Below are 26455 nucleotides of genomic sequence, written 5' to 3'. Positions count from 1 at the left end.
CTGTTGGTCTAAGAGTCCGGGGTCAGGATAACCACGTGTGCACCCAACACCCCCAGTCAGGTCTGCTTCTGCAAATTAGCCCAGGGAGGACTGGCTGTCCAGACACAACCACCCTCACAGGTGCTAGGACAACGAAAGTATGGGCCCCACCCACACCACAGGAAACCTACCCTGAACACAGAAGCCAGAGCTCCTGCTTGTCATTACACAGACAAAAGAAACTACCCCTGACATCTCTCTCAGAACCAAAAGTGAGGGTGGGTGGGAAGGCACAGTGCTTAGAAGGGCATTCCCGTTGTTCATTACCCTCCCTTTTAGGAACTCGCAATACTACATGGAGATTTAAAACACATTAAAAATGAACTACCTGTATCAACTCCCCTGGGAAAAGGCTTCCCACTCACTCCTGAAGCCAGACGCTACAGAATACTGTTAAGTCCATGTTACTCAGAAACTGAAACCTGTCACTCACATTTACAGAGTGCTCCGCACTCCGACACGGATGCCTGGGGTGAGGGGCGCAGACAATGACTGTGACTGGGGGACTGGGGTGACACCTGATGGGGCGGCCGGGAACGGACGAGCAGCAGCAGGTGCACCCCTCGCCAGCTCCCCACTGGACTGCAGGAGCCGCGGGTGTGGGTCCCAGGGGACAGTTGCATCCACAGCAGAGTAGACCCACGTGCAGCCGCCCCACAGGGATCATTAGAGCACTCAGAATTAGCTAGCTTTAAAACGGAGACCAAAACACAGTTCACATTATTTCCTATTTGCAAAATGTACTCCAAGGTCCACAGCTATTAATGTGGAAGGCTGATTCTAGACCAGGGGTCTCAAACTCGCGGCCCGCCAAACAATTTTGTGCGGCCCGCAGACTAATCCACGAAGTTCAAAATATTTTGGATAAAATTAAGTAAGCCTAGGGGCCTACTTGTATTTTTCATTTCTCTAGCATCCTAGCTAGATATTAGCTTAGTTAACAGCAGTTGTGATGCGAACTACAGTTTCTGGTTGTTTTGTGACACTGAGTAAACTGCATGTACGATTGTGCTTGTTGTACTGATTTTTTTTTGTTTTCAACTGCAGTGAGGAAAGTGTTGCGTAACAGTTGCCTTTTGTAGACCTAGTGCGGCCTGCGGAACGGCTGTGATCTTGCTCTGCGGCCCACATGCTGAGTTGAGTTTGAGACCCCTCTTCTAGACACTCAACTCAAGAAAGCTACATAGTTTACCATATTTTTCGCTCCATAGGATGCAGCTAGGGTTTTAAGGAGGAAAATTAAAAAAAATATTCTGAAACAAATGATGTTAAAATATTTAATAAAATACCATTATTTTTCGCTCCATTAAGACACATAGGCATTTTCCCCTTCACTTTTGGGGAAAAATGTGCGTATTATGGAGCGGAAAATACAGTAAATTTTTTTTAATTATTACAAACAAAACAAAGTGTGTGAGGAAAAACCCTACATGTACAGGTGTCCATATAAACCATGTATCATCTGATGATTTCAAAGCATCATCTGTTCAGTGGGAAAAATTACTCTATAAAGTTTATAAAAGTGAGCGCCTACATGAAAATTTCCAAATAATCTAACTCTGAGGAAAAATTCTGCCAGCAAGTGCACACATGGCCAGAGAGCCTGTCTCTTCACAGTGCATTACTTGAACGTGAAGTGACCTCACGTCACGCTGTGGACCAGCCATGGCACGGACACGGGGAAACAGGTGGCCTACCTGAATGGGTCCCACTGACATGAGCAGGCTCTTCAGCTGGACGTCCGTAGTGGATGACGACAGCCCCTCCACGGACACGACGCAGGGCTGCGGCTTGCACTCCACCACCCGCAGGTTCTGCTTATTGGGCGTCGGGCGTCCACGGCCCATCGGCCCCGCTGTGCCCCGGCCTCGCCCGTGCATGAGGACCTGCCAACAACAAGAGGAACTGGTCAAGCTGGAAGCTTTGGGGTTTTCTGCTGAACTACTAAGGTATGAAAGTGAGCAAATAACTCAGAGTCCATTAAAATACACCACGGGCTACAGGATTTCCAATAGTTTCTCCTGACTCTCAGAGCAGAATTTAAGGTCACAAGTGGCACCACCCCAGCAGGAGTGACAGGAAGGAAGAGGCAGGTGCCCAGTTGGAGTGATCCTGGTGCCCCAGGGGAGGTGGCCCCTTCTGCACTCCCACCATGCTGCGGGTGACACAGCAGGACCAAGGGGTCCGGGAACGTGCCGTAAGGAGCACACTTAGGGTTCAGGTTGGCAAACCTGAGTCTCCCCCTCTGTATCCCAGGCCAGCTTGGCGAATGGGGCTGGCCACTGCACCGCAAAGGCACCACAGGCCAGCACGCCACCAATCCCAGCCCCTGGTGAGCGCGTGCACCGCTGCCCTGAGACCCTCAAAGGCCATTCTTCTGCCCGAGGGCCCTTGTTGCTGCACTGACACCACCTACAGGTGCGCCCAGGTACCTGCAGAGCTTTAGGTGCCAAGCCAAGAGCCCAGACCAGTGACAGAGTGCCCCATCCTCACCCCCAAATTATGACATCACTGGTCTAGGAGGAACAAACCTCAGCACCTGACAAAGCTGCCCAGAGTTCACACCACTGTTCTGGGACCTTCTAAAAAAAGAGGACACAGTTGATCTTTTGGGATCTTCTACTTCCTGAACTGGGTTTCTGAAAAGGACAGGACACTCCCAGTGACAAGGGAAAACACACCACACAGCAGCAAGCTGGGCTGGCTGGAGACCAGCGGTAGCTGAGGGTTCCTGTGCTATGACCTAGCCGAGGGCTGGAAGGGGAGCAGGGCTGCCCTATCACAGGCGGGCACGCCAAGGGGCAGGCGACTCCGAAGTGTCACTGAGTTCAGCGATTTTCAACTGGAGTGCGTCACCAATTGTTAAAACGTGCAATGCCTGACGATGTGGTCAAGGGCACTCACTTCTTTTCCCTTAGAATGTCAAGTAAGAAAATGACAACACAGTAGACGTCTGATGTGAATAAATCAAAATTATACTTATTTTTTTTGGGGGGGGGGTCAGATTGGCTAAAAAAATTTTTTTCTGGCGTGCCACAGAATTTCAGTAATTAGTTTATATGTATCATGAATGAAAAAGGTTAGAAATCACTGATTTAGGCAAATGGCTGTATTGGGGGTGGGGGTGTTTTTCTAAGGCCCTTCTCATCATGTATCCATGGACAACACCCAACTGGAATATGAACTGGAACTAAAGACCATACCTGAAGGCACAAACCCCCACCTGCCCGCCCCAGTCTGCCTGTCTCCTGCTGCAAGAATAAAATGCTCCCATCTGGCCTGAGTCATGACATGTTTATGGGGTAATACACCAACATAATTACATACTTCCAAGATGTAGGACGCCCCCACAGGAGCACCACTGCTTTGTGTACCCACAGGATGAGCAGGAGGCGAACCAGCAGCCGCCAGCGCTCTTCAGGGGGGAAGAGGTAGCCCTGCTGCCTTCCTTCCTCACGCCCTCTCATCAGGGTGCCGCATGGGGGGGGGGGGGGGACTGCACCGGCAGGCAGCGGGGACTGCAGTGGCAGGCAGCGGGGACTGCACCGGCAGACAGCGGGGACTGCAGTGGCAGGCAGCAGGGACTGCACCGGCAGACAGCGGGGACTGCAGTGGCAGGCAGCGGGGACTGCAGTGGCAGGCAGAGGGGGGACTGCAGTGGCAGGCAGAGGGGACTGCAGTGGCAGGCAGGGGGGACTGCAGTGGCAGGCAGAGGGGGGACTGCAGTGGCAGGCAGAGGGGGGACTGAATTGGCAGGCAGGGGGGACTGCAGTGGCAGGCAGAGGGGACTGCAGTGGCAGGCAGGGGGGACTGCAGTGGCAGGCAGAGGGGGCAGCCCTGGGTGCTGCAGAGGTGTCCTCTCTAGAGGCCAATGGCCAGGGCACGCCACCAAGACAAACGGGATGAGGCAGCCACACCTCTCAATGGGCAGGCCTTAAATTCGGCTCACAAATGCAGAACACTCACGACCCCCAGAAGGGGCCCTAGATGCCTGTGCCTCATGTCGAACAGATGGAGCTCAGGGAAGCACACACACTTCAACCACGGGCTCAGCTGGAGCCCCACGTGCTGGCGAGGGCACAGGCGCACCTTCTTGGGCAGATGGATCCCCTGAATACTCTTGATGCCTGGAGGGCCGGCTGAGTGGACGTGGGCACCGACGGGCAGGTGCTGGGGCTGCTGAAGGGAGCCCTTGGTCAGCGTCACCTTGCGGGCCGGTTGGTGTCTCACTTCTGGGGGCTGGGGGAGACGCTGTGGCTGGCCCTCGGGGTGCAAGAAGCTATCGCTCTCCCCTCCCTGCTGAGAGGAACAAGGAAGTGCAGGTCAGTACCTGTGCAGCCCACAAACCTCCCCAGCCTCAGTCAGTGCAACCAGGACACAAAGCCACCAGCTCCACCCATTCACTAGGAAGTGGGCTCCGCCACAGGTCACCTCTACGTTCCTGTCACACACAGCAGTGCAGTTAGAGATAAGTTTAAATATCTTTCACTTCCTCCAAAACAGGTAAGGGGGGGGGGGAGTTTGGCCTATCTTACACCAAACCAGAAATTTTTTTTTGTGCTTTTTTCACAAACAATTATTTTTTAATGTACTTTTAGGGCAGTTTTACTTAAATATAGAGGCACTACTTGAATTAAAAAAGCTTATGGAATAATTTTTATCAGCTTAATCATGGCCAAAGCTGTGGTCTGTGGCCACCAACATCAGCAGGACAAATTTATTTATAACAAATGATTAAATGCACAAATAAAAAGCCCTATTGATACTGTCAGGGCATCCTGCAATTTGACAGATCAGATCTTATTTTCATTCTTGGAGCCCGTGAGAAGTGATACCGCCGACTTGCATTCACTAGTGAGCAAACTGATTAATCCCTCTCTATAGAAATCTCAACTCTTGATTACACCTATCAGATGCTAAGCAGCATTATTCTAGAGTGACAATACTTTGACAAATTCCCCAACCATTTTCCTCGCCTTTGTGGCCCTGCTAGCTTGTATTAACCCTGATGAAAAATTAATTTTCCTTATCTTCTTTCTAAACCCCAAAATCCAAATCCGCCAAACTGGCAACTCTTTCTGTAAAGGTATTATGAAAATCTCTAAAAGATTAATTGCATGTCTTCAGGTGACATTAAATTAATTTCTGTACTCATGACAGACATTTGATACTCCGTACTGAGAGGACAGATAACATTGTCAGGACACACAGAAGGACAGTGGTTGGGGTCCCAGGGTGGCCTCTTGTGAATTCTCCCTCCGATAAGGCTCCTTCACTGTCATGGCATGTCTGCGGGGCTCCCAGCCCCCAGACTGCTCTGCACAGGTTCCCATTAACCACAACAATGCTGGGCCTTGCCCTATAATCTTCAGAAAGCTCACTCAGAATCAACCACAAACAATATGCACGCTGCACAAAGTTCCTGCTATACAAACAGCTCTCAGGCTCCGCTCTGTCTCTGGAGGAGAGCAGGTGAGAGAATTAGCACGCTGACATGCATATCCAGGGTCCTCAGTCAGTCCCCTAAGTGAAGCTGCAGTGTGCAGTGAGGACACTCCCGTCCACAGTGCTCCCCTGTTCTGACCTGCGGGCACGCAGATGTGTCAGCAACGTCCGTCAGGGTGCTGCCTACAGAATTTCGGGAATGGTCCACACGGCAGAGCAAGGACACATGCACAGCAAGGGGCAGGACAGACAGGCCTCGTGTGCTGGGCTCCCTGGAGGAGAGCTCGATGGGCACGCACTAGATTTGACAGCAGGTGACAACATGCAGACACTCAAGGGCTCTCTCTCAACACTCTCTTCCTGAGATTTGTCAGGTTTGGGGAAGTCTTTAAGGAGCAAAATTCACTGGCCTTCGGAGAAACAAAGCGAAGCCCTGAGCTGCTGAGGGAATCAGATCGGGGCCCCCATGCCTGCTGCACCTATCTCGGGCTGAGAGGGTGCAGGCCTCTGGCTGCAGGGCCATGTGCTCAGGCACTTCCAGCAAGAGCCCCCTGCAGAGGTTCAGCCCCTGGTTGAGAGCAGCAGGCAGCAAGGTGGGAGTCGGGCTTTCACATTCTGAGGGACTCCTCACCTGTTCCTGTCCACCCCCCCCCCCCAATACCAGGGCAGTGTCTTCCCCTCGGTTTCCCTCGCCAGCTGGTCTTCCCTTCACAGTCTGTCCTCCACCACCTCATGTCTGACTGCCTTCTCCCAGCACGGCCTTGCCTCAGCTAGGTAACTGGCCGTGGCTTCCGTGCCACAGGACCTTTGCATGTGTCCTTCCCCTTCTCCCCAGAAGGTGCTCCTCCTTCCCCTTGCCTCCCTCACCCAGTCATCGCCTCCTCTGCACTCAGTCACTTCTTCAGGTCTCCCTACCACACTCCTACACCACCTGCTGTCTGCTCTGACCTGCAACAGTGACGTACCAGAGCCTGCACAGCACCTGGTTTGCAAGGAGCTGCCCTGCCCTGCAGCTGCGCACAGAACTCCTCTACCCCAAGTCAGGCCTCCTGGGACACTCTGAACCAGCTGCCCCCCTCACACACGCTGGTACAGTGTAGACACACCCATCAGTAACGAGTTCTAAGTGAAGGACGCCGAGGTTCCAGAGGCTCAGTGATCTTGTCCACTTACCCCGCTAGACAACTTAATGACCCTGACTTTGGAGCTGACATGTGGCCCATCTCCGCTGCCACTGTTGGCCCGGTGCATGACAGTCCTTTTGGCACCGGGCTTGGCGTCTGGGGGCCGGCCCTGGAGGGATGTCACTCGGGCAGCCTGTGCCAGGGGCGGTGCGTCCCCGTCCGCAGGCTGTACCTGCAGGACTTTGTGTCTCAAGTGCTTCAGGGGCCGTACCGGCTGCCCCGAGTACTGCAAGTGGGCACCGGACGGCATGAAGCTGGACGCTTTGGGCTGAAGATTTGAAAGCGTGACCTCTTGGTTTTTCACGAGAAGTCTGTTTTTCACGTTCTGTCGGACCTGGGCCCCAGGGAAGGGTAACAGGGGGTTTCCATTGGTGGGCGACGGTGACACAGGCAGCTCATCCCGCTCGGCGGGGGCCACAGAGGTGCAGAGCTGCTGCTGCTGCGCCAGCCGCTCCAGCAGCTCCTTCTTCCGGGCTCCAGCCTGCTGCTGCCGCCGCAACTCCTTCTGCTTCAGGATCTCCTCACGCAGGCGCTTCTGCTCCTCGATCTTCAGCCGGTACAGCCGGGTCTCCTCGTCCTCCTCGGGGAGCTGCAACACACAACACGCGCGAGCTCACCAGCACCCGGTGGACACCGCACCTGGGCTCCACAGACTCACAACACGCAAAATGCAAACCCCCTTTCAGTCAAAATTGAAAAGACACTCTTCACAATCTGCTTACAGACTTGAAGTATAACTCCTCCCTTTGGGGGAGGGAAAAACCTGCACAGCTAAAGCTAATTTGGAAAATCTTATCAGAATATTAAGAACGAAAGAATGTACATTTCCCTTCATTTACAAGTTTGAACCCAATTAAACCATTCACTGAAGATACCGAAGTCCGTGTTGAATGAAAACAGCTCGGCAGGGGCCCTACTGTCACAGAGGTTTTATCTGGCTCTTCTCTGACGAACCCACAAAAGATGGGTATAAATGACCTGAAAGGGCCTGATTAGAACTATTGATTTTTCGTACAGAATTTCAGCCAGATCTCAAACTCATTTGTCACAGAATAATTGGTTGTAATGAACAGCACAAGTCAATCTCTCTGACCTTGAACTCATGCACTCGCCTCAGAATCAAAATGCTGCCCACAGCAGCCTTGGAATATTAATGGTATGTGCAGAAAGCCTGAGTGTGCAGCCCCAAACCATTCTGAAATCTCACACAAGTCCAGGAACTTCCTCCAAAGCCACGCAGGGAGAAAAGTTTATTAAAAGTTAAGCATTTGGGCTCTGGCCAGTTGGCTCAGCAGTAGAGCACTGGCCTGGTGTGTGGATGTCCTGGGTTCAATTCTCGGCCAGGGCACACAGGAGAAGCGCCCATCTGCTTTCTCCCCGCTCTCCCTTCTTTCTATCTCTCTTCCCCTCCCACAGCCAAGGCTCCACTTGAGCAAGCTGGCCCTGAAGCGCTGAGGATGGCTCCATGGCCTTCACCTTAGGTACTAAGAAGAGCTCAGTTGCTGAGCAATGAAGCAACACCCCAGATGGGCAGAGCATCACCCCCTAGTGGGCTTGCTGGGTGGATCCCAGTCGGGGCCCATGCAGGGGTCTGTCTCTCTGCCTCCCTGCTTCTTCTCACTTAAGGAAAAAAAAAAAAAAGTTAAGCATTTGTTAAAAATTGAAATAATTTTCTTTAAAGTATCATACTCAATCCACAGACCCTACACAAAAGAATGTAACAGGATTTATTACACCTAGAGCTCAGCCATAACAAACACATCTTAAGAATTAGGAACTAAGACCAAAATGTAGCTGAAGACTCCACTGGGGCCTCCAAGACCGTGCCCCTGACCAACAGGACAGAACCAGGCCCTCATCTCAGAAGCAATTCTGACCAAGTTGGCTACCTAACTGATGTCTAGGCCAGGTGTGATGCAGCACGTCTGAAGGGTAAGAAGTGGACAGCACCCAAAAGGCTCAGCGGCAGGACACTAGGGGAGAAGCCGGCGGCTGGGAGCAGGAACTGCCAAGGGCCCACTGCTCCAGACGTAAGAGGTCACTTAGATTTTGTTGTTACAAAAGTGCATGTAAGTTAATTTTTCTGAAGCAGATCAGTTTACAGTATGAGTGAAAGCTGGCTATGTAAACTAAAAGCAAGATAAAAATTTTAGCCAAGAATTCTTTTTAGAAACTGCCCCAATCGTCTATAAATCTATATTTTTTAATATATCTTCTAAAACCAAAAGTCATCCTTTTAAGTAAGATCTTATTTTAAATGTCAACTCAAAGTTTTGACTTTATATTAACACTTCTGATTAGTAACATTCCACAACTATTACCACAATTTATTACAAGAAAATATCCAAATTCAACTGATGGAAAGATAAAATCAGTGTCAAAGTGGGTGTTCTGTAATAAGGAAACCATGACTTGCCTGTATTTTTATTAAAGAAAATGCCTCCTGCCATTCGTGACATTGTATGTGAGTTTTATCGATTCCATGCCGCAGGTACATACGCTCGATGGTTAAGGAAATCAAGGTTGTGAGAAGTCACTTGCTCAGGCTCACGGTGCTGGCAAAGGTGGGTTACACCACGGGTGTGCTTCTCCTGAACTACAGTGGACACCCATTCTGCGTTAGACCTGTGGCTGAAAGACACCACCCCACCCCCATCCGCATCTGGGCCCTAGCCACAGCCCCGGACCAAATCTCAATTCCCAGGAGCATGAGACAAGCACCGCCATTCCTTTCCCAGGGTGGTGCCGGCCTCAAGGGCTTCGTCCCAGACACAGTTGTACTAACACTTAACAAGAACTAATTAGAAAGTGTGTGACCAATACTGTTCTGATACTGGGTCGCCCCCTATGCAAAAAAAACAACCAAGTGGTCAAAATTCAATCAAGTTGTAAATATCTCAATTTGAAACTGTGTCACATAACGACTTGCATTTACTATTTATTCTTACAACACTTTTACCTATTTAAAATTCCGCGATAATATATGTAACAATTCAAAATAACCTCCCTCCAAAATTTTAAAGGCCAAAAGTAAAGTGGCCCCACTACGTTCTAGTCGTGGGGTGTAAAACAAGAGGGAGCCACAGAAACATGACAGAACATATCACAAACAGCTCACGATGGCCTACACGTCCAGCCCAGCTCCTAATTTTGACATGAGGTTTTACTCTAACACCACCATTCCTGTGGATTAAAAACTGTCTAGAACTGCTTTTGTGCTAAAAATGCAGTTATCATGAGAAGCAGCCTAGACCGTCAATCTGAAACGTTAATTGTCCAGGCCTGTACAGACCAGCTTGCCGAGCTCACCACGTACAGCTAGCTCTATAGCACACGGCTGTGACTGCACAGGGACACAAGCCCACCGGACAGGAAACCAGCTCTCCGTGTGCGGGGTTTAAGCATGTCCATGAGGCTGAAGGAAAGACCTAGCTGAGAAGCACTGGGAAGATCTGGTGATGCACTTGCTGGACCAGAGTGAACTGAGGGGCACAAGTGGATTATAAGACTTCCTATTTGAGATCAAATAGTACTTTTAATAACAAAGTCCTACCTCTGGTTCTGTTTTTGCTTCTTCTTTAGGCTGGCCCTCTGGGCTCACGGGCTTGCCCTTGGCATCCACTTTCCCCTGTGTGGCCCTGGACCCCGGCCTTGTGGGCGGGGACGTGCTGCCCGTCAGCTTCCCATGGGCTGCAGGCGTGGAGACGCAGCGACTGTTACTCAGCTCCATGACGTGTGCGGGTGCTATTGGTAACTCACGCAAGTTACTGTTTCTGGGCGCAGTGGGCTGCAGCTGTTGCATCGGCCGTTTGCTGATGTTCTGGGAGGCCGTGTTCTGTAGCAAGTAGAAGAAAGTGCAAATGAGTACAGGACACTTGGGAGAAGAACTACAGAAGACACACCGTCAGGTTATCAGATACAAATATTTAAAACCCACTCTAACCAGTAAGTGACTTCTCTTTCAGGGGCAGAGACTCCTTCCCTTTGTCAATGCATTTGTGCTCAGTGCAGAAGCACACCCTGCTGCTAAGGACTGGGACCCCTAAGGGGACAAACTGCCCAGACAGGCTCCAACTGGTGCAGCTCACACCAGGGCATGCAGCTGGGGCGTGAGTCTGGGAACACAGCCAACAAAGAACTCCACATGCACAAGGAGTTAGCAGCACCCCTTTTACTGGGTCCCTGAATTTACAGCGGAACAGGCAAAACTTCGAGCATTACAGCAGTGTCCCTAGAGGAGAAAGAGGACTGCAAGCTTTAGCAGAGAGAACACTTGGTCAGGCTCATCCTGAGACTCTTACAGAGACCCAGCACCTGGGCAAGTTTATAGACGTGAGATGGCCGAGGGCAAGTCAGCAATCAGTCTCTTGCTGGGGTCAATGTGCAAGGTCACAGGCCAGGTAGGCGGCCTGCCACTGCTCTAACAAAAGGAAACCGAGTTACAAACCACCTTCATCCCAAATCTGGATATCCTTTCTTGTTTCTTACACTATTTTAGTCTCAATACTACTTTAAAGAAAGAAATATGCAGGTATGAGAAAATTTGACAAGTAGCTAAGTGACATGCTTAAAGTTCAAGGTCACAAGGGACAATACTGAAAGAAATGGCTGACCAGCCACCTTCTTGCCAAGAACTCCAGCCATCTTCTAATGGAGACAGGCAGGAACAGACTCAACAATGTTCCCTTGAACACCCCACCCAGAAAGTCATGGTGACCGCTGTCTTCCATGTCTAAAGCAACGCACTCCCCAGTTTCTTTCTGAGCAGGAACAACCACTCATATGCTGATGGTCCCCAAGAGCAGGGCCTCCCAATAAACGCATGACGGAACATGAGCCCCGCAAAGGCAGGAACCTGCCTGTGGCTCACGGCTGTGTGTCCAGGACCAGAGGAGTGCCCAGCAACAGGAACATTCAGTGCTTTTCTCCTGAATCCACTCAGTCACTCACTCAGCCCGAGGAGACAGTGACCATCTGTGCGTCAGAAAGTAAGCCACTGACAAAGGGAGGGTGACCGTCACCAGAAACTATTTTCTGTTCATTTCTAATATCATCACTATAGGATATTAGAAAACCAAAAGTAAGATGCTGAATGAAGCAAACAGCATGAACAGTCTTTCAGGCACAAAAGAGACACTATTAATTTCTGTAGCCAAGAAAACCAATTTCCTAAGCAGTTTCTAAACATGCACTCGCTGCAGAAAAATGCACTACATGCGTTTCGTTAGTTAAAACAGAACCAGAAACAACTCTGGTTGCGGAGCTCTGCCCGAGTCCCATGGCCTGAGGCACAGCGGACACTCACATGCCTCAGCCCCGGGCGCTGGGGGCACTGCATCCGACTGCTGTTCTGCGGGGACGGAGCCGCCTGCACGTGAGGCCGGAACTGGGGCTGTGCCATGGGCATCAGAGGCGGAGGGGGCACGGACAGGTGGTGCTGGTGCTGGTGCTGCTGGAGTGTGGGCTGGTGCGGCGGCTGCGGCGGCGGCGGCTGGGGGGGCGGCTGTGGCGGTGGCTGGTGCGGAGGGGGCAGTGGAGGGTGCAGAGGCCCCTTACGTGACAGAGGAAGAGAAACAGTTCATAAACGCACCGACTGCTCGTGTTCCGACTCAGCCGTTCCCTTGAACACCCCACCCAGAAAGATACCTGAAATAATCCAAATTCCACTTCAGATTTGATCATGAAGGTAATGTATCTTCCCTGAGTTCTTTTCATCCCCAAATCCCAAGGGTCTGTCCTAAGGAAACTGCTCAGGATGCAAACGCACCCTCCTGACACGCCTGCGCACAGGCCTCCACGCACAGAGTCCAAGACCCTCCCCCGGGCTCGCTGCAGAGAGGCCTGAGATGCGGAGGCGCCCAGCCCCAGAGTGACTGTTTCAAACATCAGGGCTATTTCATTTCCTCTCTATATACTTCTCTCTACTCAGATGGTTCTGCAAGTAAGATGCAGTACTTTACTTGTTTTTTAATGAAAAGAAATAAAACCACTTTATCCACTTGAACACCACCTACGGTCTCCATTTTCCTCTTTCCACTTGAGATGCATAAACTCTGTGTTCCTAAACAGCTGACTCAAGCACTGCATGTTATCTGTTTGACAGGAGGCCTCAAGGGTGAGGACAGCATGCCAGCCAAGGAGCGGCCATGACACCGCCCACCAGCAGAGGGCGCAACGCACCCAGGAAGAGGACAGCAATGGGACCTCCACATGTTGAGGAGCTCCATCTGACAAAGAACTTGATCTCCATTGTGAACGCTGCACGTCTTCCAGTGATAAGCAAGGTGTCATCAGAACATGCCCTAACCATATCAGGAGTATAGCCACTAGTACAAGTTAAACATTTTAACATTGGATTGTTTCATTTCCCCAAAATTGACAATGACCTTTTCCATCTCTCCTATGATTAAGGAGGTAAGACTGTCAAGAGAGCTGTATGTCGTAACTAGTACATTTAAGGTGAATAGCCCTGTCCCTGAAATAGCCTCCACATCAAAGCAGACCAGAACAGAGCGTGGAACCCCATCTCCCGAAGAGCAACCCCTGAGCTGCGGCCCCACCCCGTGTACCTGCAGGCTGGGCTGCGCATGTGCCGGCAGGAACGGCTGCCCGGGGCCCGGCAGGAAGGGCTGGCGGGGAGGAAGGAAGGGTCGTGTGGCAGCGGCGCCCGGCTGGCTGAAGTGCAGAAGGCCCACGGGACCAGGCGGCTGCAGGGTGGGCCTCACAGGCCTCTCTCTGGGAAACACAGGCTGCTGGCCTTGCTGGCTGAACGCCGGTCCAGGCTGAGAGAAGGGTAAGGGGCTGGGCGCAGGCACAGGATGCGCACTGCTAAGCAGTGTGGGCGGCGGTGGCGGAGGCGGGGGGCTCCGCTGGTCCAGGAAGAGATGACTCGGGAAGCGCGGGTCACCTGAGACTGAAAAGGAACCAGGTGTCAGCCACAGGCTGCAGAGACGCACTTGCAGAAAAGCCGGGGGTGCCCTGACTTCCTAAGTCGTGGCAGCTTGCAAATGCTTGAAAGGAATCCTAGATGTTCCTTCCTCTCCACGGCTTCGTTTGTCACTTTCTGTAACTGGTTCCCTCCTTTGAGTGAGACTTGCACATGTCAGGTACCAATCCTGCCTAATTTCACGTAGCACCAGAAATGACAGGCAGCAGTGCCAGGGCACAGAACCCAGACACCCCGCACAAAAACCTCACAACGGGAGTTCGTCAGCGTAAAGCATCAGTGCATCCCGGCGCCACCCACCACCGCTCTGCACAGTCCTCCGCACATCTTTTACCTCCTAAGAAGAAGGGGTCTCGCTCCTGGGGAGGGGGTGGTGCTCTCCACTGGTCCTGCAGAGGGAGCCTTGGGGGCTGGCTAAAATTATTGGGAACAGGTCCAGGGGTGTGCTGTGGGAATTCTGGAGGGCCCTAAGGAACAAGAAAGGAAAAGATGAAAGGCAGGAATACTAATCTGTACATATCCCAAATTCTCCCTGAAAACATCAAGTAACCCTACAGCCCCATTCCCCCAAGTACACAACTAGACATGTTACAAAGTCAACGACTCCCGCCATATCAGTCAAACATCAAAATGCAGCATCTAAAATTTAATACCGTGTTTTAATATGTCTACTGCACCACAAAAATATTAAGCTTACTGAAATCCATGCAATTATTGACCTTCCTGCCGATTAATCCGAAAGACTAAATGTCTAATTTCAACATTCCAGACATGTATCTTCTCAAACACGCTCTTCTTTGCTACCTTTTTAACACAACCATAAGCTACAGCTATGAAGCTGCTTTACTTCAAAAGAAAAATAGAATTTATACTGTAACAAAAATCAGCAATCTCTGACAAAACGGGAAAACATGAAATGTTTAAGAAAGCACGTTACTACGAAAAAAGTATTAACACAGTTGGATTCCACTGGATAAAAAAACCTCTAAACTCTTAATAGATTAACACTTTTTTGGAGCTAAATGTTAGATATTCGTAGGAATAAAACTAAAATTACCTCATTTTTCAGTTGGCCTTTCAAGAATTCAAAGGTTTATAAAAACAGGCATTTGCTTAAGAAAGCCTCACGGTTTCAGAGGCATTTCAAAGAGGCCTCACAATTTTTTCCCGTTCTCCAGAAAGAATTTATACACATCATCAAAATAATTTTAATTTAAAAACAACTTGCTCCTTGAAACTCAGCCATTATTTCTCAACTTTTTTAAATCACAATCCTTTCTCCCAAAATTCTGTTTTCTCGGCCATTTTACTACTAATACAATTAGCTGTTCCCTCTAAATATGGCATCATTTTATAGTACTGAAAATGCTTCTGCAAACTGTAGACATTGGCCTTCCTTCTCCTTAGGGTGTGCTCTGCCCTTGGCACTGTAAAAGAACAATGCAAAATGAACACCAGTATAACAGAACCCCATGAAACCCTTGGCTACATGACAAAGAAATCACATTTAAGCACAAATATTATTACATCATCATGAAAGAAGATACTAGGTACTTACTGAAATACATGGTACAGAAAGCCAAGATTAAATTGTTCCTCTTTGTTGCTTTAGGAGAAATCAAGGAAAACCTCATCATACCAATGTCTGACATCACAGACTGTCACTACTCAGCTCTAGATTAAATGCACTGATGAAGATACTACCAAAGCAGGAGACGTCCAAGAAGTGTAAGATTCATGAGAACACATAGAGCAGCGGTTCTCAACCTGTGTATGTATTTCCCATGGCTTTAGGCGACCCCTGTGTTTTGGTCGTTCGACCCCCGCCGGGGTCGCGACCCACAGGTTGAGAACCGCTGACATAGAGCATGCAGTCACATTACATTAGGATGGCTCCCTACCCCTAATAAATGCATGCATCTCTCATGTCAATCTGAGCTTTCACTGATACAAGCCTTCGCATGGATCTTCTTCAACATCTAACATTATACCCTGGTAATACTGCCAGAAAACCACTATGGCAGCACGGCCACCGCACACGGTCACTTATGGAAGGTGCTCTAGAGCCCAGGGAACTGGCCTTCTCTTCGCCACTGCCACATTCTTGCCTCCTGTTCTCGGAATGTTCCGACTCCGTGTGAAGTCAGAGAAGTAGGCACCGTGCATCTGCAAGGACCTTAGCCGGGGACCCAGACAGAGCATGTGTGTTGATGAAGAATGGACTTATAAAACACAGGATTAGTATTCTATCTTTAGTTTCATGTATCTTTTTCTTCACATATACATGTATCACAAAACATTTCAAAATCACCTGTAAAATTTTCTGACAATAAATCAGCAATCAAGGTCCTGTTATTATTTCAAACAAATGTTGACACCGTTTTTCTTGGAGTGGCACAGAACATAAAGTTAAAAGTTGCCTGCCCTCTGGTTTGCACCACGATGTGACTGGTCACCAGGTCTCCCAGTCACCAGGTCTCCAAACTTGCACTGTGACTACAAATCAGCAACGCTCGGTCCCAGTAAAACCTGCTGACACTTAAACAGCTGTTTCCAACTATTTTGATGTATACGCTTGCCTGTCCTTCTTCAGGATGAGAGGACACCAGAAGAGTGTCAAACAGGCTAAGTACAGAAGGGACAGGGTAAAACTCATTAAAACAATGTAGTGAGAAACACAAAATCCACAGGCCCAGAGCATGCTACTGGAGTGACGGCAGCAGCTCACATAGGCGCTGCTGTGAGTGCCGGCAGAAGTCATCGAAATTCAAATCTGGTAAAAATTTTTAATAAGGTATTTTTCATGAAGTATTGGCCTACAAATCAGTAAAATACTAACACCTACCAGAAAATAAATGACAAAACATTCTCAGCCTTTAAAGAGATACATGACAGCTGTCCCTAAACACTTGATTGTGGCCATTTCTAAGTAGACGCATAGTGGTCTGAACAGGAGATGGGGGTGGGGGTGGGGGAAGTCTCAGCAATGCAATGGCGTATGTGAAAAGCCCCAGAAAAAGCCCCTCGGTACAAAGTGGCCCATCAGCAGGGCACTGCTGCCGTGAGATGGTCCAGGGAACTGGCCTAAGAGCCTCGGGGCAGCACTAACCCTTGCAACACTGGGTCTCTGCAGGCTCTTAGGCTCATACAGCAAGTTCAGCCACCCGCTTACTACTTCTGGTCCTACTTTTCATTTAAAAACTAGGAGCTAAGGTGTGGTGAAGTATCACAGGTAAAAAGCACTGGGCTACAACATCATCAGCTGTGTCTGTATTGGTCACTAGTACTCGCCGAGTTGTGGTTTTCCTCAGATACCCGGAAGCGGTTCCTAATGGTCTGTCTTAACTAATAAGCATGGCTTCCTTCATTATTCAGTACATGAAGCCCTGATAGTTATCACTGCTTTTCAAACCAGGTTCGCAGAGAACTGGCAATGGAGTTATTTATAAATCCCACGACTGCAGCTCCTTGCCTGCTCCCAGCCTTGCCCTGCTGATGAGGCTCTGAACAGGGCTGGCCGCATGGTGGCCACACCAGGGCTCTTTGTGACCGTCTCCTCCCCCTTCCACTAGAGAGCTATTTCCAGTCCGCCCCACAACAGGTTTTCTCATTATAGATAAGGCCAAACCTAACGAAGCAGCAGACTGGCTTCCCTCACTGCAAGCAGAAGGTCTGCCAAGTTCAGATTCTGACCCTGCCACAGGCTGAGCTAAGAGTGTTCTCTCCCTAACCCCCTTCATCCTCTTCTAGAAGTGTCTGCTGAATGACAAGAATGAACTCACAGCCAAGCGGTTAGTTTTCAGTAAGAACTGCAAGTCACCTGAGAACTAGGTACATTATTACTTCCTGGGTTTCCAAGCACTTTCAGATTTCCAGGGAGGTTAAATATTCATAACTTCTAAAACTTCTAAAGACATTTTTTGGTAATAAACTGAAAATATATTATTAGGATCACATATCTTGCCCTGTTTGGAATTTTAGTATTGTGATTTTCCTCTCTAATTATGCCTGTGCTGTTTAACCACACACACAGAGGCATTCAAACATAAGCAGTATACAACCAGCTCTCTCTTCAGCAGTCCTATTTAACTAGAACACTACTCGAACTTCTGGATGATCCTTTACCCTAACGCGTTCACAATCTCTTATGACAACTGAGAGCGCTCCACTGACAGGCCTGTGTCTCTGGCCCTCCCGGCTGGCACAGCCGTGAGCACATGCCTGAACCTCTCGGGCCGAGGTTTCCTCATCTGTGAGGCAAGAACCACGGTCAGCCGTCTCCTGGGAGCAGAGGAGAGACTCCCAGGAGCACTCAGGACAGCGTCCAGCAGGAACGAGAGCTCACTGTGCTGGCACGGCCCCTGCTACCCCACGTGTGCAGACAGCACCCCCCGGCACAGCGTGGTGCTGCTCTGACACATCCACAGCTCCCTACAAGGTGGAGGACAAGGCGGCCCAAGTCCCGCCCTGAACCCTCATGCCAGTTTTGAGCAGAAAGCCTGCACAGAAGTCACCTGCCCTGGTCAGTTACCTCTTCACTCTCTCAGCTCAGCTCCCACTGCGCTACGCCCCTCAGGGCCAGGCCCGTGGGGGTTGGGGGGCTGCTTCACTCACCAGTGTGCTCCATGCTTGGCAGGTACTTGATGGATGGACAAACTGCCTATTTCTAAGAGCAAGGAGGTCCTGGCCTCACCCTGGAATCTAGATACCAAAGCACGTCCAACAGATGGCTGCCCGCACAGCCCAGACCCTCCAAGAACACCTGAACCCACTGGTGCAGAGAGGCTGGGCAGGGAGCCCTGCAGCTGCGGGGCTGAGCACTTGACACACACAGTGCACCAGGACCTGGGAGAAGCCAACATGAACAGAACCTGCCTCTCTGACTTCACTCTAGGACAGAGATCACTTCACTGTACCCCAGCCGGTCCTGCAAGGAATGAGCCATGTGGCCAAGTTCTGGAAATGGGATGGGATCAGAAGTAACCTGGGCCAGTTTCAGATCTGGTCAGTGAAAACAGAACCGCCTCACCGAAGCCCACCTTCCTCTCCGGTGGGAATGGAGTGGCCTGAGCCCAGAGGAAGGAGAGGGAGGAGAGAGATTCCCAGTGCTAAGGCGCCAATGGTGAGGGAGGGTCGGCCAGTGCACCCCAGCGGGACCCATGCTGGACACCCTGGGGCCGCTCTCCCAGGGCTGTCTGACAAGGCCCCATGTGGCCTTCCACTCAAGAGCAAGCAGCTCAATGGTTACACTCGTTCCTGCCCTGCACCCTCAGCACCCTCATTCACCGCGGGCACCAAAACCCCACGGGAGGCTCTGCCATCACCGGGCGCAGCTCCGCCCACACCACTGCAGGGAGCCATGTGGTGGGTCTGTCAGCCCTGTAACAGTCCTCTGGGGTAGACACTTTGTTCACCTCACACCCAGCGCAGGTCAGGAGCAGCAGGGTCAGGCTCACCTGGGGCACCTACCTCAGGTCCATAACGCTCACCTAGTGCTGGTTATCAACAGCAAGGGCAGAACTGCATCTTCACATTCCCTCACGTGGGCCAGTGTCTGACAGGCCCAGAGGCAGTCCGTGTGTGGAACCCCCACGCTGGCCTGATTGGGTAAAGGGACAAAGGGAATTGGCAGTTCTCACCCGACCAGCCTATGGGCTTCTGTCGAGGGAGGGACCAGAGACACTAGCCATGGCCTAAAGAGGAGTGGACTCCTCTGGCTTTGGAAGTTGGTTCAGCAGAGTAAGAATGGAGAGAGTTTCTGCCCGCAAAACCTTGAGCCTGTGACACCGGCAAGGTGTGGTGACCTGGGCAGCCAGGTGGAGGGCAGCGGGGCCAGGGAAGATTGCAGCAGGTCCTGTACAGGCCCCAGAGAGCTCACACAGGCTCAGTGGTCAGCGCAGCCAGGCCACTGGGAAGAGGGGCTGCAGGCCCGTCACACCCTCCGCATGCACCAGTGGGCAACAGAACGCGAGAATCCGAATACTGAAATAAAGGTGAAAACTGTGTCAAGACGCTGAAAGCTGCTCGCTGACTGCTGTCAGGACTGCCTTTTATGCGGAACACACTCAACAAAGAGCCGGGCACTTTCCCCGCGGCTGTCTTGTTCTGAACACAGACCTCCCTTCCCTTACACCCGTTACAGGTGACATTATGGGAAAGACGGCTCCTTGTACATCCTCACTTCCTAGTGACAGAAGGATCACACTGTGCCCAGCCAGAAACTCCAGATCCCAAACTGGAGCAAGGGTGGTCCTGGGGCCGGGTTTGGCCAACAAGACGAGCTGGCATGTTGGATCGACAGGACAGGACCGCCTCCCCTGCAGCACCTCCCACCCCGCCTGCCTCCTCCCTCACCAGAAATCTGGCAGAAAAAAATATAGGTCCCTGACAACATCACAGACCAGCTACACCAATCCAGAACCTATTCATTTCGTGTTAAAACTAAGCCTGGTGAGCAAGATGACTGCTAAGCGAGGCCTGTTCCTGGCAGTCTCTCACATCCTGACTGACCTCAGCCAGGACCAAGAGTGCATCTTTCCTCAAGTCAGGGTCACAAAACAGGCAGAACGAATACAGCAACTTCTCCTTCAAAGGAGGAAGAAGTTTAGGCTTGCTCAGAGTTAAAAGTACCCAAAGTTGCACTGCCGACAGAGAACTGAAAACACAAACCACATTCTCAGATTACAGGCATGTGAACGCTTTCTTCCGTGGCCCTGTTTCCGCTGGGACCAACCTTCCTCACGTACCGCCAAGGAAACCAGGGTTCTAAAGTCTGACCCTGAAAGGGTCTCCTGATGTGATCACTCACTATGTAACTCTCCAATTTCAAAGGCATAAAGGACGATAAAATTAGCAATTCCCTCTATCAAGTGCAGAGTTATTTTAAGACAGTGAGTGCATTGTGGATATTTCACTTAAAACAACTTTTAGTAGTAATGGAATTCTACCTTTTGAAAGACCACATTAATCCTTTCAAATAATTGCTGTTTTGCTTTTCTTTATATCGCTCTAAAAATTCAAGGTAAAAAATTATCGTTCTCTTCCACATAATTCTCAAAGTGTACTTTCACTTTTTTGCATCTCTTGCTAATGACATGATGTTATCTACACTAATCCTATTCAGGAAAAACTTATAACTTCCCTTATAGAAAAAAGATGGAAACTTTGCATAAATTGCTTAGCACAAAGTTAATCACATAATGCAGAGAATAAAGAGGCTCTAACAGCTATTATGCGACTTATCAGTTTCCCTAAAAGGGTCAGTTGGCCTATTTTAATAAAACTAATTAAATACCTTAACAATATCATTAAAATTTCATGAATCTTTCAGTAAATTACAACCTTTGTCTACATGTTTTCATTTCTTAATCTCACTTAAAATGCAAAGAACTATATAAGACATCATGGACACCTAAGAAGGCCTCTCAGTTAATTTTGATTAAATGGGTCAAATGAAAAGAATAAAGACCACTAGTGACCCCTGACAATTAAAATTATAGCCCTCCTTGACAATGTTAATCCTCTTATTCCAGTATTTCCCTTAGATTCCTTTCTCTTTCAGGTTGTCCATGTACATTTTCCTAGAAGGCAGTTTTATACTCACAGACACATTGTGAGCATTTTAAAGAAGCACATGCCCAGTGCCCATCACCAGGTCCGCACGGGGAAGGAGGCAGCACGTGGACTCGGCACGCCACGGGAGACAACACCAGGGAGAGGCAGCAGCCCCCGAGCACGCACTCTAAGTCATAACATCTTCACAGCAGCACATTCGCTCCTCAGAGTTACATCACGACTGTTTATTTATATCCCTTAGTAAAGGAAAAGCCCTGTGCTCTTGTGCCTGCCCCAGTGGCCCGCCACACGACAGGTCCTGCACAGCAAGTGCTTCCATTTCAGCCCCTCATGACAGTCTCAGTGTGATACAGTCATGATTCATCCTACAGATCCCGCATCCTGCCCAGGTCCCTGGAGGAAGGGAGGAGGCACAACACGATGAAGATTCAAGCTGCCCAGGTTCCAGCCCCACCTTCTGCCCCCAGGAGTGCGCCTCAGCAACTTCATCCCCGAGACTCGGCCTCCCCGCCTGTACAGTGGAGAAAAGGCAAGCTGCACATGCTCAACACAGGTCCTGAGCAAAGTTGAGACCATGGAAATCGCTCAGGGATTTCCTCACAGCAGCTGACCTTCAGTAGCACACGCTCCTGGGGACAGGACGGCGCTGCTCATTCAGAGGACTGACTACAAAAGAGGCAGCCAGTCAGCTCTGTCGACCGCAGGCACAGTCTGCGTGCTGTAAAAGCCTCATCTGGGAAGTCACCTACAGGTGACCCACACCCCACTCTAAGCTATGTGCAGACAACCATGCCCACACTAATGTTTGCAGCAGCTTTGTTTATGACAGCCAAAGACCAGAAAGAATCCAAACGTCCAAATGGGGAACAGATAAACAGCACTACATCCATACACAGAATGGTACTTATCAATGAAAAGAACACAGCACTGGCAGGGTGCCCTAAGGTGGATAAGCCCCACGTGCACCACGCCAAGCGAAGGAGCCAGATGAAAACAAAGAGTGCCACACGATCTCCATATCTGAGCCAGTTCTGGGCGGAGGGCAGAGGCTGCTGGGCTAGGCGGGGGCTGGCAGCACGGGGCCGCAGGGGGGGCTCTGGGGACGGCAGCGCCCATCCTCACTGTGCTGATGACCTCAACACACACACTGGGGAGGATGCACAAAGTTGTACAGCAGAAAGAAGATGTTTATTAAGTAAAGAGATTATAATACTTTGGGAAAAATGCTTTCAAGTGCTTTATTATAACAGACTAGAATAGAAAACTTAATCTTAAAAATGTGCCTAAACAGAACTATGGATCTTCAAACGCTCTAGGAAAGTAAATATTAGAAAACACAACAATGGGTGCGCTCTGCAGGACACACCGCCAGGCCAGGCCAGGCCGTAGTCTCCGTGAACAAGCAGGAGTGCAGAGGACTGGAGTCCTGCATGGCCACCTCTCCCTGGAGCAATCACTGAGTCAGACAGGCAACTGCACCCAAGGTGTAAGTCTATAGCGCACGGTGCTCTACGTCTGGGCAGCGTCTGTGAAAGGTTTCCATTTCAGAACTGTTTTACTTAGCCAACTTTAAACAAAATAGTTTATTAAACACTCTCACAATGCAGCTTTTACAATGGGACCAAATGGCTCTGAGACGGTACCAGAACCGACTTCGTGTGATCTCCAGAAGCATCTCCCGGCCTCTGCGCCATCCACGTGGGTCCCACCACCCTATTTCCACCAGCTCACACACAGCACATGCTGACAGGGCACAAGTCCAGTTAACGAGGCACTGGTTTCTAAGCCCTCTAACACACTTAATCGCTGTTACACAGTGTTTAGCTGCTCCTCTTATTGCTGCAGATGGGAATTCACTGATATGATTAAATTTGATGGTATGATAATATATGGTAATCAAGATTAATCAGAAACCCACCAGCAAATGGAGGATGGTAGGTATTGTGTCACCTGCATTTTAAACTGCATTTTCTCCACGCAAGCCTGACAACATGACAGCTGGAAGGATCTCGTCCCACACTCCCTGCCACTACGGCTGGATCTGATAAAATGCCCATCATCTCTTCCCTGCTTTAAGTGCTAATAATTAGGAGGCACTGCAGGCAAGTTGTAACAACAGGATGGGCTCAAAAGACAGACTTGTGTCCTAGATGGACTGAAGCAGGGCTCCCAGCTGTGTGGGCCACAGTCAGAGGGAACGGAATTGGTGCAGCCATCTCATCTAACTTGATTTGCATAAAACGCCATCCAGAACACATCTAAAAGCTGTCAATCACCACCACCTGGTCCCAGGTACCCCCTCCAAACACACATGTGCGCATGCACACAGAATGCAGTCAGACCTACCTGCGAGGTCAGTGCCTGCACAGGGAGCATCAATGGAAATCTCATTTACTGGGTCTAACTAGTGATGTCATCGCTAAGACTAATTTAAAATGAAAAGTGAAGTATTTTTTAACATAGTTTTCACTTTTAATTTAAACAAAGATCAGTAAGAAATTACTCAGCAGCCAAATTACTCAGTATTTAACTGGCTACCTTGAAATACCAGCATTTCCTGACATACCGGAGCACAGTCAACGAGTGACTAGGTTTCTCAGGACCTGAGGTCAAGAACTTCAAAACACTGGGGACCTGGGAGGCGGTCCTGACCTGAAAACAGTTGTGTCCTGACACACTGACACAAACAGTTGTGTCCTGACACACTGACACAAACAGTTGTGTCCTGACAATTAACAGCTTCCATACACTGTTAATTGACATTTTAGTACTACTTTTTAAGTGGGTAAACTTTAAAAACAATGAACATCTCTGTGAGGACAAATAGGCACCTGGAAAACATCTTCATACATGAGGACAGGACAACACACACATCAGGACGCACCTCTGGGGAAAGTGAAACCTATCAGACGAACGTGTAAAATAGAAGCCCGGAACTGAGAAGAGACTTCACACAGACACCAGTCTCCCACGTGGCAGGCTCACCTCCCATGCTCATTGAGAAAGTGGAGACATCACACTTAGCACGATGTCTAGGCATACTAGTTCTAAATTAAGAATTCCTCAAGTTGTCATAAGACCGTCAGACAAAACAAACCCTTAGGAAAGCGCAGCTTGTCACCGTTGGGTGAGATGAGGGGTGCCATGCAATGACTGCAACTGATCCACGCCTGCCAAAGGCAGACATCCAGTGCCCTGCGCTTCCTGCAGGCCTCTCCCACGCTCAGCCAGCGGGGTGGGCTGAACCCCGCATGTAGACTGTTCCTGAGGAACCACCTGACCGTGCAGCTGGAGCCTCTGGGGCCCTCTGCTGAGTGCTGTCTATAAACACACCCACAGCAGCAGCAAGACCAGCACCAAACGGGCCGTCCAGGTACTTCCTGGAGATCAGGGCGTCTGGCTTGTGCAAATCGATGTTTGTCTTGCAGATCACATCACAGTTTTATGGTTTGACCCACTTTTCCAACATGGTTTTTAAAAAAGAACATGTTCTCACTGAGTTAATAAAACCATCAACCAACTACAAACTGAAAACTCAACTAAGCAAACGCATATAAGCAGATATAACTACTGAATGGACATAATTCAGGTGGTTAAGACACGTAAGCATAAACAGTCATGGGAAGTAGAGGAAAGCGTGTGGAGGAGAGAGATTGTGTTTGAAACCCCAAGGTCACTGGCTTGAGTGCATACTCGTCAAGGCACAGATGAGAAGCAATCAACAAGGTGACACAACTATGAGCTGATGCTTCTCATCTCTCTCTCCTCTCTCTCAAAAAATAAGAGAAAAAACCTTCCTGTTAAACTATAAAACCAATGGCCACTAAGACTTTTGATAATTTTTTTTTTCTTTTTTTACAGAGGCAGAGATAGACAGGGACAGACAGACAGGAACGGAGAGAGATGAGAAGCATCAATCATCAGTTTCTCGTTGCGTGTTGCGACTTCTTAGTTGTTCATTGATTGCTTTCTCACATGTGCCTTGACCGCGGGCCTTCAGCAGACCGAGTAACCCCTGCTGGAGCCAGCGACCTTGGGTCTAAGCTGGTGAGCTCTTTGCTCAAGCCAGATGAGCCCGCGCTCAAGCTGGCGACCTCGGGGTCTTGAACCTGGGTCCTTCCGCATCCCAGTCCGACGCTCTATCCACTGCGCCACCACCTGGTCAGGCAAGACTTTTGATAATTTTTAATAAACAAGTCAAGACCTCATCACTGTTCCCGACACTGTCACACACACACCCACATGTACACACCCGGGCACATACTGGAACAAAGGCAGGCCCTTTCTCACTCAACATCAGGCAATGAAATCAAAATTCATCTTCTCTGAGATGAAAGGTATTCCCACTGATGATCCTGATTCAACAATTTTACAGTTAAGCGAAATTAATTCCATTCTCAAAAACCCACTGACCTTAAGCTTTCAACAAACATTTTCCACTGCAGAAATTATGGTCAATATTTACAAACCATTGAACTGGTATTTAGCAGGACCCGCTGTGTCTGCTATATGAACATTTTTCTTAGTAAACAGTGTGCGCATGGTCCCGCAGCAGAAGAGTAGCTGCTACTCACTGGGAATCTCTGGGGTCCCACCGCAGGTCTCGGCTGGCTCGGGACAGGCAGCAGGGGCACTGTGGAGAAACACCTCTCATTACAAACACATTGGACTCACTCCCAGACCACCTGCCAAAGGAAGACAATGTACCAAATGCAGTAAGATAGACTTGACGTGCACAATACACCCCGTTAGGTTTCCATCAAGGGAGAGGGGACAGCGGGCTCAGTCTTCACACCGTGAGCTCCCGTTTGGAGCAAAGATACTTTGCAACTGAAGAATGTTTAATTTACTTTTATTTATTCATTTTAGAGAGAAGAGAGAGAGGAGCAGGGGAGGAGCAGGAAGCATCAACTCCCATATGTGCCTTGACCAGGCAAGCCCATGGTTTCGAACCGGTGACCTCAGCATTCCAGGTCAATGCTTTATCCACTGCACCACCACAGGTCAGGCTTTTTTTTAAAATTTAATTTACTTTTATTTATTCATTGCAACTGAAGAATGGCCTATGCTGTTTTTCATGTCCTATCCAGGCAACCCAGGCTGGTCAACCCAGTCCTAAAGTCTAAGTCCTTGGGGGGGAGGGGGAGGGAAGGGGAGGGGAGGGGAAGCCTCCAGGGCGCACAAGCCCCAGGCACTGCCGCAAAGAATGGAGACTTTCAGTCTGTTTAGTTTCTTGTCCTGAAGCAAGCGGAACTCCCACTGCTCT

The 26455-nt window shown here is 49.7% G+C and overlaps 1 protein-coding gene across 2 annotated transcripts in view; it reads right to left on the bottom strand.

Moving 5' to 3' along the window:
- The window catches only part of RBM33 (RNA binding motif protein 33), a 63056-nt gene that overhangs the window by 7086 nt on the left and 29515 nt on the right, over positions 1 to 26455 (bottom strand). The window contains exons 9-16 of one of the 2 annotated variants that reach the window (XM_066234436.1): positions 25764 to 25822; positions 13949 to 14081; positions 13238 to 13581; positions 11974 to 12219; positions 10222 to 10503; positions 6658 to 7257; positions 4129 to 4338; positions 1737 to 1925 (exon numbers count right to left, since the gene is read on the bottom strand). In XM_066234436.1, coding sequence (XP_066090533.1) covers positions 1737 to 1925; positions 4129 to 4338; positions 6658 to 7257; positions 10222 to 10503; positions 11974 to 12219; positions 13238 to 13581; positions 13949 to 14081; positions 25764 to 25822 — 2063 coding nt within the window. The remainder of the gene's footprint in view (positions 1 to 1736; positions 1926 to 4128; positions 4339 to 6657; positions 7258 to 10221; positions 10504 to 11973; positions 12220 to 13237; positions 13582 to 13948; positions 14082 to 25763; positions 25823 to 26455) is intronic. The other variant, XM_066234437.1, reaches the window with a different exon arrangement.

Source organism: Saccopteryx bilineata, chromosome 6 (assembly GCF_036850765.1).
Source record: "Saccopteryx bilineata isolate mSacBil1 chromosome 6, mSacBil1_pri_phased_curated, whole genome shotgun sequence".
NCBI lineage: Eukaryota > Metazoa > Chordata > Mammalia > Chiroptera > Emballonuridae > Saccopteryx > Saccopteryx bilineata.
The sequence above is the reverse complement of the archived record's forward strand: the minus strand, read 5'-3'. Positions and strand labels throughout refer to the sequence as shown.